The 14,659-nt window shown below is 35.0% G+C and overlaps 1 protein-coding gene across 2 annotated transcripts in view; it reads right to left on the bottom strand.

Moving 5' to 3' along the window:
* hyd (E3 ubiquitin-protein ligase hyd) overlaps window positions 1-14,659 on the bottom strand; it is an 83,668-nt gene that overhangs the window by 35,205 nt on the left and 33,804 nt on the right. For both annotated transcript variants that reach the window (XM_075291051.1, XM_075291052.1), the window contains 5 exons: window positions 8,393-8,631; window positions 8,136-8,329; window positions 4,618-8,073; window positions 4,418-4,562; window positions 4,126-4,359 (listed from right to left, as the gene is read on the bottom strand). In XM_075291051.1, coding sequence (XP_075147166.1) covers window positions 4,126-4,359; window positions 4,418-4,562; window positions 4,618-8,073; window positions 8,136-8,329; window positions 8,393-8,631 — 4,268 coding nt within the window. The remainder of the gene's footprint in view (window positions 1-4,125; window positions 4,360-4,417; window positions 4,563-4,617; window positions 8,074-8,135; window positions 8,330-8,392; window positions 8,632-14,659) is intronic.

The following is a 14,659-nucleotide window of genomic DNA, read 5'->3' as shown; positions in this document are numbered from 1 at the left end:
CCAGTAAAAACTCTCATTACCCGTTAATCTTGTAGGTAATCCTAATCAAAAATAACAACAAATTGGCATCGCTCCGGATTGCATTTACACACATATGTCCTAGGAGGAAAGTACTTCACCCCAATCGTATCTTCGGTCTTGAAAACATTTTTCTAATGAATTGCATACATGTGTAATTTTTATCGAATAGTTTTTGAATCATATAAAACGTAGTTTTCTACACTGAAAAAGAAAGATTTTGTTCCAAAGATTTTGTCTTTAGACCAATGATTTTGGTATTGATTCCAACCCAAAAAACCGAAGAATTGAAGGAAGGATACATTTAATACACAATTCTCTTTTAAATTTGAGGTTTGAGTACTTGATACTAGGAGACAAATTTGAATTTATTCGTTCTTTATGTAGAAATTATGCTGTGTTTCTAGTAAAGTAATAAAAGACATATCCTATTTTTTACGGCTAGATAGCGGGTATGCTAACCATTGCCACCGTGGTGCAATGGTTAGCATGCCCACCTTGCATACACAATGTTGTGGGTTCGATTCCTGCTTCGACCGAACACCAAAACGTTTTCCACCGGTGCCATTTCTGAGTGTTTCAAAGCTTCTGTAAAAGGTTTCACTGCAATGTGGAACGCCGTTCGGACTCGGCTATAAATATACCGATACAAAACAGAATCAACAAATACAAATTTAAAGACGATTTCATTATTTTTGGAGAATTTTGCAGAAATATTAAAACCAAGTTGACTGTAGTCCAAAAAACGTTTGTTTCTTTCATGTAAAGATACCCATTTTTAAGTCGAATCGAAAAAAATGATATCAGAGAAATATGTCTTGCGTGCTAAGCAAATTCGTATTTTAAGAACAAGAAATCTTTGGCCTCATGTTGAACCTTATGAAAAGATACAATGCATAGTGCCGTTCATAATCAAATTTTGTCCATAAGAAATAATACAAATTTAAATGAGCATTCCCCACCCAGATCTGGCCCCCAGCGACTTTTCTTGTTCTCAGACCTCAAAAGGATGCTCGCAGGGAAAAAATTTGGCTGCAAAGAAGAGGTGAGGCCTATTTTGAGCCAAAACCGAATAAGTACTACCAAAATGGTATCAAAAAATTGGAAGGTCGTTATAATCGTTGTATCGCTCTTGAAGGGAACTATGTTAAATAATATAAACAAATTTTGACAAAAAAAATGTGTTTTTCTTTGTTAGACCGGGGACTTATCAGCCAACCTGTTACAACATTCGACTTACTAAGAATTTTGACCAAAAAGAGCTGCCTGTTCCTTAGACGATGCGCACTGTATCTATTAAGATACAACCGAATTTTATGAAATCAAGTTTGTTGAATTTAATACATAATAACGTTATTTATAAAAATATGTTTTCCGGAAAAAATTTTGTACTTCTGAGTAATCTGCAGTCAAAATTAAAACCCAAATTTTGACCAAAAATTAAAAAATAAACTGCAAATTTTAAGTTAAATAATATTTACCAGAGATGAAAGTAATGATGGTAAAAAAAGTGTGTAGTGTAAACATATCTCTTTTCTCTATTCTCTACTAAAATCAAATTGTTTATTTGTAAATAAAAGTTTAGTTTAATGCGCACAGTATTTTTTAAGATACAACCACTTGTTTTCAAAAAGAACACATATCTTTTTTTTTAATGTGGTATACAGATGTTCATTATTTACCATTTTGCATAATATATTCTTCTTCGGAGAAACCGGTGATCTTGTGCTTTTAGGGGTTAATGTACATTTGCAAGGATCTGAAAGAGGGACTAGGCCTGAATTTCACAATATTTCCCGCCGATATTGAAACTAGTTAAAGTATAACGAGAGGGACCGAAGCCTCCTTTAAAACAAAGAAAAAATTAGAAAACCAGCTAGGAAAATTAGGAAACCAGCTACAGACTAAAATTAAATTCTGCCGAAATCTGACAGAGAAACCTGGATCCTCTTTTCAGACATACTTAACCATTTGTACGCATACAGCAGATATTATTAACGCACAAAAACATGAAGCAATAACTCTACAGATAGTATACCAAAGAATTTATTGAATATCTTCAAAGGATCTATAACAGAAATTATTGAAATTTTAAGCAACGCCCATGTAAAATTTGGGGGATCCAATTAGGTATGATTAGATCTCAAAACTGACCCCTTCAGATCTAAACAGATATGTCCAGATATGCTGAGGTCGATTATATATAATTCGATTATATATAATTCCAATACGATTATATAATTCCATACATGAAGAGATCTAACATCAAATCCAATTATATATAGGGATAGATATAATAATATCTAAGACAGGGATTACGGATTAATGGATTAGTTTTGAAAAAGTAAAATGTCTAAAGTAGATAGCATAGTAGTCAGAGGCAAACTACAACAAAGACGATATTGGGTAAATAAAGACATTTGACATGAAATAAAAATGTATCATGATTGACCGCTTATATATCAAACATTTGTCCAACATTCGATCTATTTTTTATTTGATCTTGAAAATATTTTAAATTGCAAATACGACCAAAAAACAGTTTATGGTGCGTTCGCCATGGAATTGGAAAGACGTACATTTGTTTTAAAAGATTATTCAATATCCGAGTCATAGTTGTATAATAGTCAATACCGGACGAGTTCAAATATTAACAATATTCAACGGAAATTTAATCAGCAGTTTGTGTAATTCCTCCATTTTCTTCTACGCTCATAGATTGTCAACAGCAAAGCAGAAGCAGAACAAAATGAAATGAAAAAATTGAGTTAGCGGCACAAAAAAATTTAGAAAAACACATATGTTTTTGAAGATTTCAAAGAAAAAATTAAATCGTATTGCATTATATCTCATGGACCCATATCTCTTTTTATATTTTTCTGGCGGAAAAAGTCCATTGTAAAATACAATTTTTTTTGAAATTTGGCCTTTTCGCATCCATATTTTTTGAACCACTTAACTTATCACAAACGATTATTCGTCATCGTAATACCTTTCATTTAAGTACCAACAACGATATAATCGGACATTTCTAACTCGAGATATAATTTGTTTAGTGAAAAAAGAGCGAAAAACGAAAAATAACGGGTTATCTCAAAAACTGTACCACAAAAAAAATTAAATTTTTTCGAATTCAGCAGAAAGAAAAGTTGACGCTCATCTAGTGTACATGAAAAAAATGGTGTTATTAGACACATACATTTTGTAGAAATAAGTTATAGTATGAAAGGTGCATTAGCCTTCCATGACGAGTCAATTGCCTGCCGTGAAGTCATAGGAAAACCTAAAAGGCTCACAAAGCGCCTAATCGTTCTTTCGGGGTTCGTAAAAATGTAGTATATTATTATTAGTAGTGGATTTCTTTACATTTTCGATTCGATCGTTCTATAAGTAAGGATATGATGATAAAGTAAAACAAGCATTTATATATCTCAGTGCCATCTTCTGATTTACGAAACAAAAAATATTCCATTATATTCCTCACCATATCAATATGGTGCGGAATTTCCCATAGAAAAATATCAGTCAGTGCCTACTGTTTATTATTGTAATTCTTGGACAAGAGAACACATCGTAAAAATTTGAGATTTTAAAAGGGTTTCGAAAGGTCTTTAGCTATCGACAGTCATCCTTTGCAAACCGAAAGTTTGCTTAATTGTTTAATATTAATTTAAAATGAACTGAATAAGAAATTAACTAAATCTAGTTCTCAGTTTTGCTCGATACCCTCCCAAATTGCTTTTTCTATTTATTTCAGCCAAACTAAGTATATAATACGGAATTTTAATGAAGTGTATTTGTGGATAAACAATTAAATAAAAACAAAACAAAGATTTTTGTGTTGTGTGCAAAATTCGTAAACCAGAATATGGTTGTCAATCTGGAAATGATTCAAATAAAGGGTTTGTTGTAAAAACTAAAGTTGAAAAACTGTGCAAAGTGTACCCCTAAATTACATTTACAAAATAAGACAAATACCCAGTTAGCTAATGCACAATGGTATACACTAGATTAATTGTTGCGGTAGAATTATTTCCCTTGAATTATTACCCCCATATATATAAATAAATGTTAATAAAAGCTTTTTTCGGAAATTGAAATCTAAACCTGTTTCAGATCCAACGGTCGCCCCCGTCTGCACACTACGTTGAGCGTCTTGATTACTTTGGTTGTCGTCGGAATCCGACTCTGTTTCTGGTTCATTGAAAGTGTATTCAGTGTCACTTTCATCATCTTGAATTCCTTCGTCATTTCGACCGCTATCTAAGATGTCTTCGTCTTGATTGTTAACCGCGTTTTCACGATTGGAATTTTCTTCGCTTTCCGAAACATCTCTTAGAGCTGGTGTGAGAGAATACAAACTTTAGTGGATGTTTGAATGAAAATAATATAATATTACCTATACTATCCATGCCATAGTTAGGTTGAAAATTGAAACTGCCGCCCGATTCAACAGCATTCTCATGAGCGGTATTAGTTTCAATTACTGCTTCGGCAACAGAGGATGGAGCAAGCGGCTCTACACTGAATAGATCATCAGAATTCTAAAAGGAATAAAGTTTATTGATAAAAATATTAAATGGTGACATCTAAACTTACGTCTATATTGGATGATGATAAGAAAGGAGCTGTTGGTCGTACAACTCCTAAACGGACGGGTGCTATCAAAGCTTCTGACACTTCACATAGTTCTTCTATAGCCAATTTGTGTAATGTTTGGAAAACCTTCACACAGCTCTGAATGTGTTTTTGTGGCAATGATAGAGATTTGCGGCGTTCTGGATTAGGAAATTTTTCTAAATTAAATATTACAAACACACGTGCTACAGATCGGACAAAGCGGCGGGCAACCATTTCAGCATCTTCAATACGATTTGATATCGATGTGTTTTGCATTTCCCTAACCAATGTCATCAGAAGTGTATCCAAGTGCTCTGACGAACATTTTACAAAAAGGTTATGCGTAAATTTGTCAAGCAACGTTGATCCATTTTGATTTTGTAAATATATGTTATAATTTTCTGAATTGGAACCATCATTGGAATTTGGAGGTTGTTGCGGAATTGTTTCACATTTCTCAGTACCAGTCATTATCATAGACCTGACAGCGTGCCAATCAATTAGTAAACGCTCTAAAGCTCTTTTGGCAAACTTTGGAGGCTCCAAGTCATGGTCTGGCATATTAACATCAACCTCGTTCGAAGACGAAGATTTTCGAGCAGAGTTATTTCCGCTGCTTCCAGATGTACTTGCAGTACCTCCGACGTTACGTACACGTGAATTAGCTCTGTATTGGCGCTGTTCTACTGTTTGTCTGCCGACAGTTTGAATTAAGAAAAGCAATATGGATTCACCCTTCGCATTAAATTTCGTAACTAGATCAGTACAAGAGGCAAGCTTACACAAAAGTGCGAAACGTTTATTTTGGTTACCAGCAATTAGAGCTTTACATTTACATTTTTCCCAACAATCACAATATGCAGTGGGTGAAGTTCTTTTCAGTTTGCAGTCATGTCCTTTGTGGCACACTCTCGCGCACTCTGTACAGCAACAGAGAGAATCTGTCAAGCCACATGTTTTGCACTCATATATGTTTTGATTTATATGATCAGCGCCAGTCCATGTAAAGGAACAAGTATCATTATAACAAATAACATATAAAGGAGATTGGTCTGGAGGGGATCCACAAGGGAAAATCATGGCATTTTTCATTGATGTGTCCTTTTCTGCTAGTGACAATATAGTGTTTAATATAATTATACCAGCCTCGTAAGCTCTATTATATACAGCCAACATAAATGGAGTCTGACCTTGAGCATCTTTGCTGCTCAAAAACTGGACTAGATAAGGACGCAGTGCGGCACTACTACACATTTGCTGCAGTATAAGAGTAGCGTTTTCTCGCCTTTGAGTTGGATCAAATACAAAATTGGGAGATGTGAGTTTTAACGATATCGGATTATTTGTACAGGCCCCAAGAATCTTGGAAATATCTTCTTCACCACTATTTCCCATAACAACATCGTTAACGCTTGTGCCAGATGAGTTGGTATTAGATTCAATTGTCCATGGAGCAACATATACATTGCTATCATCTCCAGTTCCACTTGGTATGTTACTGATGTTATTGGAACTATTTTGATCCACGTCCGTATTTATGAGACGATTCATCATTTCCCGTAAACTAACAGTACGACCTTCGCGCGACGAGGACGCATTAACTGATTGTGCGAATGTAGCAGACGGCGTCGTATTAGTAGTATTTGAGGATGAGGCAGCGGAAAGATTATCAATCCCACTTGCTGGATTTGTAGAGAACACAGAGGATGGAGCTGGAGCTGGAGACGATCTGGATGTAATACCGGTAAATGTGGTAACTTTCTTCTCGTCTGATTCCTTATTAGTAGTGGGAGAACACATTATAGTACAAGCATGAAATACATTGCGCGATCCATCACATCTTTCGTCTAAAATCTGTAAGGCTTCATTGCGATCTTCTTTCTCCAATTGATTTAAAGTGGCAAAAACGTTTTTAACGTCACAACGTAATATATGAGGCATTAATTTTTGAGATTCGAATAACAAAGCAGTCATACACACTTTAGACTTTTGATTGTTGCTATTCAAAAATGGAACGAGTGATATTGTAGCCATAGCAATATCTTTCACAGGCGGTAGATCAAACCATTGTGGATCTTTGATAGATCCAACACAATCCTTAGATATTGGATATAGTGCGCGGTTGCCATCACGTAAAATAATAGTACTGGAGTTTGCACTGCAGTCATTATTGCAATTCATTGAAATATTGCTCATTGACGAACCCATAAACGAGGCGCTATCTGTTGGAAATTGACAATTTTGCTCCTGTTTACTGTTGTACAAATTGTAAAGGCTATAATGTAGTTTAGTGCCAATCTTTTTGACAATGTGTATGCCACGTAAATCAACGGCCAGTGCTAGTAGTTGGAATGCAGACGGATCGTTACCGTGACTTATATTAATTTTCTTTGGAACTTTTTGAAGCCATTCAGGACCACGTGAGGCCATAGCAGTTTTATAAACTTGAATGTCCTCTCGGCGTAATAGACGACATTGTTGCCAATCATCGTCATTATTAGAAGTACCAGTTAAAGCAGACGATGATGGTGCCGACGATGATATAGGAAATCGTACAGCTACAAAGTCACCATCGACCTTTAGAACTTTCCCAATCGGGCCAACTTTATCCTCTACAAAGACGACATCTTTCAAATGCCACAGCTCCTCGTCTTTCTTGGAATCCAAATTATCATCTTTAGCAGCCATGCGTTTAGTACGTTTATGAGAAGTTACACTTCCTGTATCGCTGCAAGTACTTGATGCTGGGGATGGCGGTGGTGGCATGTCAATCCTATCTGTTGTTTCTTTATTTGAAGAATTTTTACATGTATTGACATTCTGAGTGGTTGCAGCTTTAGTATTATCTTTCTCCAATGAACATACCGCACCACTTGAACCACTACACGTTTGCTGTTGCAGTTTTTCCTGCGCACTGGTATTAGTTATATTAATTATTTTGAATCTGCAAACATCATTTGAATCCCAAACGGAGTTCAATAGTTGGCCAACTTTTGGGACACCATTGGCACATGTGAAGCCAATAGACCCAGTTTGATACTTAGGACACTTTTTCATAATAACTTGAGTACCAACAGATATATCAGAAGATACCGCCTTGAATGGTTTCTTTAATTTTGTACGACTTTTGTCCCATAAAAATCGGCGCTGATCAAACGGTAAGACCCCCCACCAATAAACATTGTTATTTTCTGTTCGTACGGCAGTGTATAGAGAGCATACATTTACTGATATAATAGGATCTACAACAAACTCGCTAAACAAAATTGCAGAGTGCTCCAACTTGTTTCCTATATAGCCTAATTGCTCATCCATCCATGTGGCAACCCGATTGTTTTCGGTGACGACTGAACATCGAATAAAGTTAGCTGATATATATTCGATTTTGTCGGTAATATTGAGAGCAATTGTTTTTGGATGATAAACATTTTCAACCTATAAGTAAAGATTTATGGTATAAGACCACATATTAATTAATGCGAAAGAGAATACATTACCTCAGATTTGTATGGCTCTGCATCCGTCCAGCGCCATAAATGTAGCTCACCAGTTTCTGAGAGTGCTATGAATTCAGAATATATCGCAGCAATTTTTTTGAATTTTAGGGTGTTGTTTTTATCGGGCCATGGTTGCAATTCCTCAGATATCCAAATAGGAGATGTCATAGAAGCCGGATCTTTCTTTTTTGCTTCTACAAGGGTACCAAAAATATACCTAAGATATCTATATATGGTTGTAATTAAAATAAGATTACCTCCATCCTTTTCCCAAACATACTCGTCCTTGTTTAACCATCTTCTGGGAACATAGCATTGACGGTCCCGCCAGCGGCTAAATGGACCTTCTCGTTCGGCACTAACCGATGTAATTTGTGCAGATAAATTGTTCGTGCCAGCCAAAACGCTGCTACCTGTCACAGGTGGTCTCGATTGATTATTTTCTGCACTCGAGCTAGACTGATTACGTTCACTTCGTATGCGATCGAATAATAAACTATGCCAATAAATAGATAATAGTATACATAATAATATTCGGTTAGAACAAAAACGGAAATAATGTAGGTTAGGTATACTGGTAGCCCCATATTTCATGTTTATGTTAAAAAAATTAAATTCGATATTTGAAGTTTTGGGAATTCAGTTAAAAACTATTTTATTTTTTCTATTTTAAAATTATTAAAATACGAAAGCAAACGTGATCTCCGTTTTATAGCCGAATCCGAACGGCGTCCCACATTGCGGTGAAACCACGTAGACAAGCTTTGAAAAACTCAAAAATGTCACTAGCTTTACTGAGAGGGGATAATACACCGCTGAAAAACTTTTTGGTGTTCGGTGGAAACTGGGGTTGAACTCACGACCCTATTTTAACCATTGCACCAGGGTGTATGTATGTTTATATAATCCAAATTTGTCGCAGTTTCGAAATCCTCAATTGTGGTGTGTCGCCCTTAAGTTTACTCTAATGCCCTCTGGAATTAGCATGGACATTGTAGTTACAGCCAAAATGTACCTTGGTCGAGAGATACGGATATCGCAAGACGCAATTCGTCCAATAAAACATGAAAAATCAAATAAGGATGTCCCTAGAGTAAGTCAGCTACTTGTTGGGGAGAGAACTCAAGTACGTTGGTTTAGTAATGGAAAACAGACTTGGCGTTTTGGCACAATTGTAAAAAAGTTTGGTAAATTACACTATCTAGTAAAGCTCGACAATAATTATATTTTGAAACGACATATTAATCAGGATCTCCCTACTATAGCTTCAGAGAAGCCAATCACCAAAACACAACGAATAGAAGAAATAGTTATCCAAAGAAGGTCGGTGCCGCCAATATCTCAACTTTTACCAGCAAGGACACAAACGACAACTCCCGATGCTGTTAGACGTTCGGCTAGATCCAGAAGAATGCCTGATCGATTTGGAGATCACGTAATTTACTAGTGAGGGAGTCTGTAACAAAGTATCTCTGAGTTTACTTATGAGTGTGGCAACGCGCATTGTATCTTTACATATACTCGTAGTATGCAACTTTCTCATTTCTATGTTTTAATGTCAAAATATATTCTTACATCATCTAGAAAAGGCGCGCTAAAGTATACAGCGTCAAGTTAGTTGCCATCAACCTTTGATCCTTAGAAAACAGTTTTTATATTATAGATAGTAATAAAATATATATAAATATCACAAACTACAACATAACTTGTCTTTAGTTACCACTCGCGACACAATAGACGTTATAGAAAAGCCACAATTGTGTATTAATTGACAGATAGTGGGCTTCGAGTTGATGCAACCTTTATATCTCGCCGACAACCACGGAATAATTCTGTTATTCCATCAGGCACTGGGGCTTGCAAGATCAAAAACTATTTAAAGCCCATTTCATTCTAGATTCCTATACAATTTCCTCGATATGAAATGACCATTTATGACTCTATGGTGCTGCCAGAAAATGGTTCAGCCGTCTGATTTCCAGGAAAATGTATGTCCAATAGTACCTCCAGGGTTTCCTCACTGCATGTTGTCCAATGGCTCTCCGAATATTTTAAAGCGGGGTTAGTGGATGTCAGAACTTTCCGTAGTCTGGAAGGCTCGGACATATTTTTAATACTGCTAAAGTAATAATTCAAAGAGTTCTGCTGAGCACTTCTCCATTCTCGCTCATATTCCCTCAGATTCATCATGTCAACTTCCCAATCCTCGGGAGCTCTGGTGGACTTTGCCCTGTTAAAAAGCTTCCTACAAGAATTTCTCATATTACGTAACCCCGAAAACCACGCGGTCGAGTTTTCCCCCTTGGCTTCTAATGCACGAAGCTTCCAGTGAGATTATGCTCCATGCTCATTTGTCTCTGGTATTTTCCATCACCTTTCCTCATATTTAGCGGAAATATGGTCTTTGAAGTACGTACAGGCAATATGAAACTGATGTAGCGACAATCTGAGAAGATATATTACCTTAAAACTTGCCACTCTGGTTCTTATTATTCAGTTTCGGAGAGGCCAATGTGACGTTCCAAACCTCTTGCCTGTTTTTGGTGACGAAGGTTCCCAGTCAGAAATTTACGATGGTTATAAATATTGAGCGTTGTAACAGCGTTGGAACCCAACGTTGAAACAACGCTTGCTAAACAAATTAATTGACGGTTATTAAATAGAAAATTTTCCATAAAATTATCGTTGAAAATGCATGTTCCATCAATGTCCAATGGTTTTTAATGAGTAATGGAGGTATTATTGTTGATAGGAATTGATTTATAATAGGATAATGTTCCTTTATCATATAAAGTGAATATGTACATTAACAGTGAAACCACTAGGAACAACAATTTGGGTAATTTTACAAATGAGTAGAAAGTTTTAACTAAACTAAACGCTGACATCACGCCAAAACCCAAATATAAGTACTTATTTATCGACTAATTGAAGAAATTTTGTTAGACATAATTACTTTTTTTTCACATGTTAAGGTGAGTATTAACTTCGAGTCTAGCCGCTTAAATCGCTAAAGCTAAGTACTATGTTTAGTTTTCAAGCTGAAAACCAGCTTGTTTTCACGGTTACTTTTTTAAATTAATTAAATTATAAATATAAAATGGTTCACAATCAATTTCTTAGATCTTTTCCATTCATTATGTCACAAGACTTTATAAAAATATAATCGTCTTCATATAGATTTTTGTACTTGTAATTTAGTGTTTTGGTGAAAGATACGAACATAGTACTCACCTTAAAGTGAAAACTAAATCAGTAAGAAAAATTTACAAAATCATACATATTTGTTGCAAATTTTATTATAACTTGATGGGGAAAAGCCCAAAGCAAATTTTCACAAAATTTGTATTCCTTAAAAGTAATCGTGAAAAAATGACGTTTTTATCGCCTAAGCTCGAACTTAATACCCACCTTTAAAGAAAATTTCATTGTTTGAAGGAAAAAATTGGAGTTCAGTATTGCAAGAATGTTCTTTTGGTGCATTTGGGGTAAAATGTACAAATCTTTTGGCGCATTTGGGGTAAAATGTACAAATCTTAAGAAATTCTGAAGTGTTTTGTGTGAAATACGCATATTTGTGTATAACTTTTTCCCTTTGTTAAGTTCATTTTAGTGTCGTAGAGGATTCTCTTTTTAATGTACCTTAAAACTTTTCCAAGAGTGAATTTTGAACTATTACCTATAGGAAATAATAAAGACATATGACTAGCCCCTAAAATCACAAATTTTTTCACGATTACTTTTCTTTAATAATTCATTTTAAGGAATACAAACTTTATGAAAATTTACTTTGGGCTATTCCCCATCAAGATATAAAGAAATCTGCAACAAATATGTATACTTTTATGCCTTTTTTACTGATTTAGTTTTCACTTTAGCGATTTTTGACCATATTAAAATAATTTTTTTTACCAATTATAAATGTCAATCTTAATCTTAGTTATGTATTTTTCCTATTAACGGCCATTTTCATGTAGCTCCGTTAGGCTTTAACTGCCAAATAACAGAAAGTAAATTGCGAATATCTTCTCTCCAGTTAACTTTAAGTGAACAATGCTCGTCAGTTGTGTTCCTAACTGGCTATGGAATATATATGCAAGATGATAATTTCGTCCATAATACGGTTCAAAAGTTGGTTAGTTAACGGAACACTAACGGAGCTTTATGAAAATGGGGGTAATTGTTAATTGTTAAGTTTTCTGATGTTCCTTTGTAAAGTGTAAAACACTAATTTTGTTTTGTTTCAATAGCGGTTTTAAGGTACTGCAAAATTATAATTCTAACAATTGGAAAGACGTATGAAATTTTGTTTTTCAGTGCTTTTTAGTGGTTGTAAAAACCATCGATACACCGTATAACGATGTTATCATTTTGGGGTTGTCAAAGCGTTCGTTAAACCATCGGAAAAGCGTATAAAATATTGTTTTCATGACGCTTTGAAAACGTTGTTAAATACAATCGATACACCGTGGAATGATGTTATCATTTTGGGGTTGTAACAACGCTTTTTCCCACCGTGTATCAACCGTTCACAACGCTTTTACAACGCTTTTCCGATGGTTTGTTTCTGACTGGGTTGGTGTATTTTACTTATTTCAAACTACCAGGTTATTACGCAAGATAGTCTATTAGTATCACATCCCATAATGACTTTTGTCTTTTGGTTGACTCCTCAACTCCAAGGTCTTAATGGAGGGTTTGCAGGTATGCATGCATGCGTATAAGTCTAGCCAGTATGTCTTTTTTCTCGACTAACTCCAAAGCAGCTCTTTCCCAAACCAATTAGCATGAACACAGCTTTAAAGCAATCCATTGACCTCTGGTCCGCAAACTTAATTATTAACTTAAATCCTCCTTGGTACTATCCGCCCTCTTGGCGTCGAGGACTTGGCCCGGGAAACTTTTCTAGCCCCTGTAAGTAGACACCAGACATCACGTTCTCAATTTCCCCCCATTTTTGGAACCATGTCATCCAATGCTCCTTAGTTAATGATAGCCATCACAAGACTTTCTTTTTCAACTGAGGCAAACGATTTTTGATCCATTCTGAAAGATAGCAGCTCATCCGGTAATCATAATTTCTTTAGGATAAACAGAGTATTTCTGAGTTCTTTGAACCCATTTATTGAGGGATTACCAACTTTTAATGTCGTTACCTTAGGAATGGTTCGACTTGCCAAAGAGATGTCGCAACCAGTGGACCCGTCTACAGTTCGACAAATTGGGCCGAACTCTTGGTCAATGCCCAATTTAATAACCGTCCACTAGGCACTGAAGTCAGCAGCCAAGTGGATGATTTTGAATTTCACTGCATGGTGGCGTTATGTACTTAATTCGATATGTGAAAAACACGTCCGTTCAGTTAGACGGTTGAATGTTCAACTTCCTAACCCGTACACGAGGTTATAATAATTGCTTTCTAATGGCGAAATTTCATACCAAAATTTAGAGTACAAGAACAAATATATCATTATTGCCTATTCTTTATAAAGATTTTTTGTAGACATATTTTCTTCTGAAATAGAAGTCACCACCAGATAAGCAATTGCTAAAGGACTACGCCAAAACATTTTAGAATCATTGCAAAATATATTCCATTAGCAGAACAAATTGATGATATTATTTAAAGTTGCATTAGATCGAATGCCATCCTATAATCACATGTTATAAAAGCTAGTAAAACACCAGTAGGTGAACATTCATGACCATTCAATACATCTAAAAGTACATAAAATTGATATTTTAATAGTGATCAATTTGAGCTAATAAATATAATTTAATGAAACGAATAATTGAAACACATCGCTAATATAATGAGCTCCAATATATACTGCATTTGTAATTAAAAATGTTGAAACCAACTAACATATGTATATTATAAAATATATATACATGATCCAATTCTCTCCGGGAAAAAATGTGTCAGTTCCAAAAATTGATTTTCTGACATTTCGTTTCGATTTTTCCGTAAAGAGCCAGTCCCAAACATTAATTTTCCGGCATTTGCTTTTGTGTTGTTCATAAAGAGCAATACTGCTCAAAATTAAATTTCGTATTTTCACGGCTTTGATCACAATTTTTTGTTCAAATATGATCTTGTAATTTATTAATTTATTTATAAATCCTCTGGTGCATCGTAAACGTTCCAATTTTGTGTAAAATTTGCAAACTACAAAAAGAAAAACGAAAGAGAATGTCGTTTATTCTTAATCTTCGAAACTGTCAAACATCGTTTGACACCGATGGATGATCTATCTATATTTTATAATCTATGCCAACTACTGTCAAATTTTGGAATATTTTATTGCCCACAAATATTATAAGAAAATCATAAATGAAAGAGAAATTTGGGGTCAGCCACGGGTACCGGGCCCAATTATTAACGAAATAAAAACGATGTATAATATAAAACAATAATATTTTAGATAAATATTGAGAAAGCTTTCACCGCTGGTAAGATTTGAACATGCGTTCTTTATATTGTCATTCATACTAATAAAGAACATCATGAAAAGTGGTTAGAA

Source organism: Haematobia irritans, chromosome 1, assembly GCF_050003625.1.
Source record: "Haematobia irritans isolate KBUSLIRL chromosome 1, ASM5000362v1, whole genome shotgun sequence".
In the NCBI taxonomy this organism is placed as follows: Eukaryota; Metazoa; Arthropoda; class Insecta; order Diptera; family Muscidae; genus Haematobia; species Haematobia irritans.
Note: the sequence above shows the minus strand (reverse complement) of the source record. Positions and strands in the feature narration are given on the sequence as shown.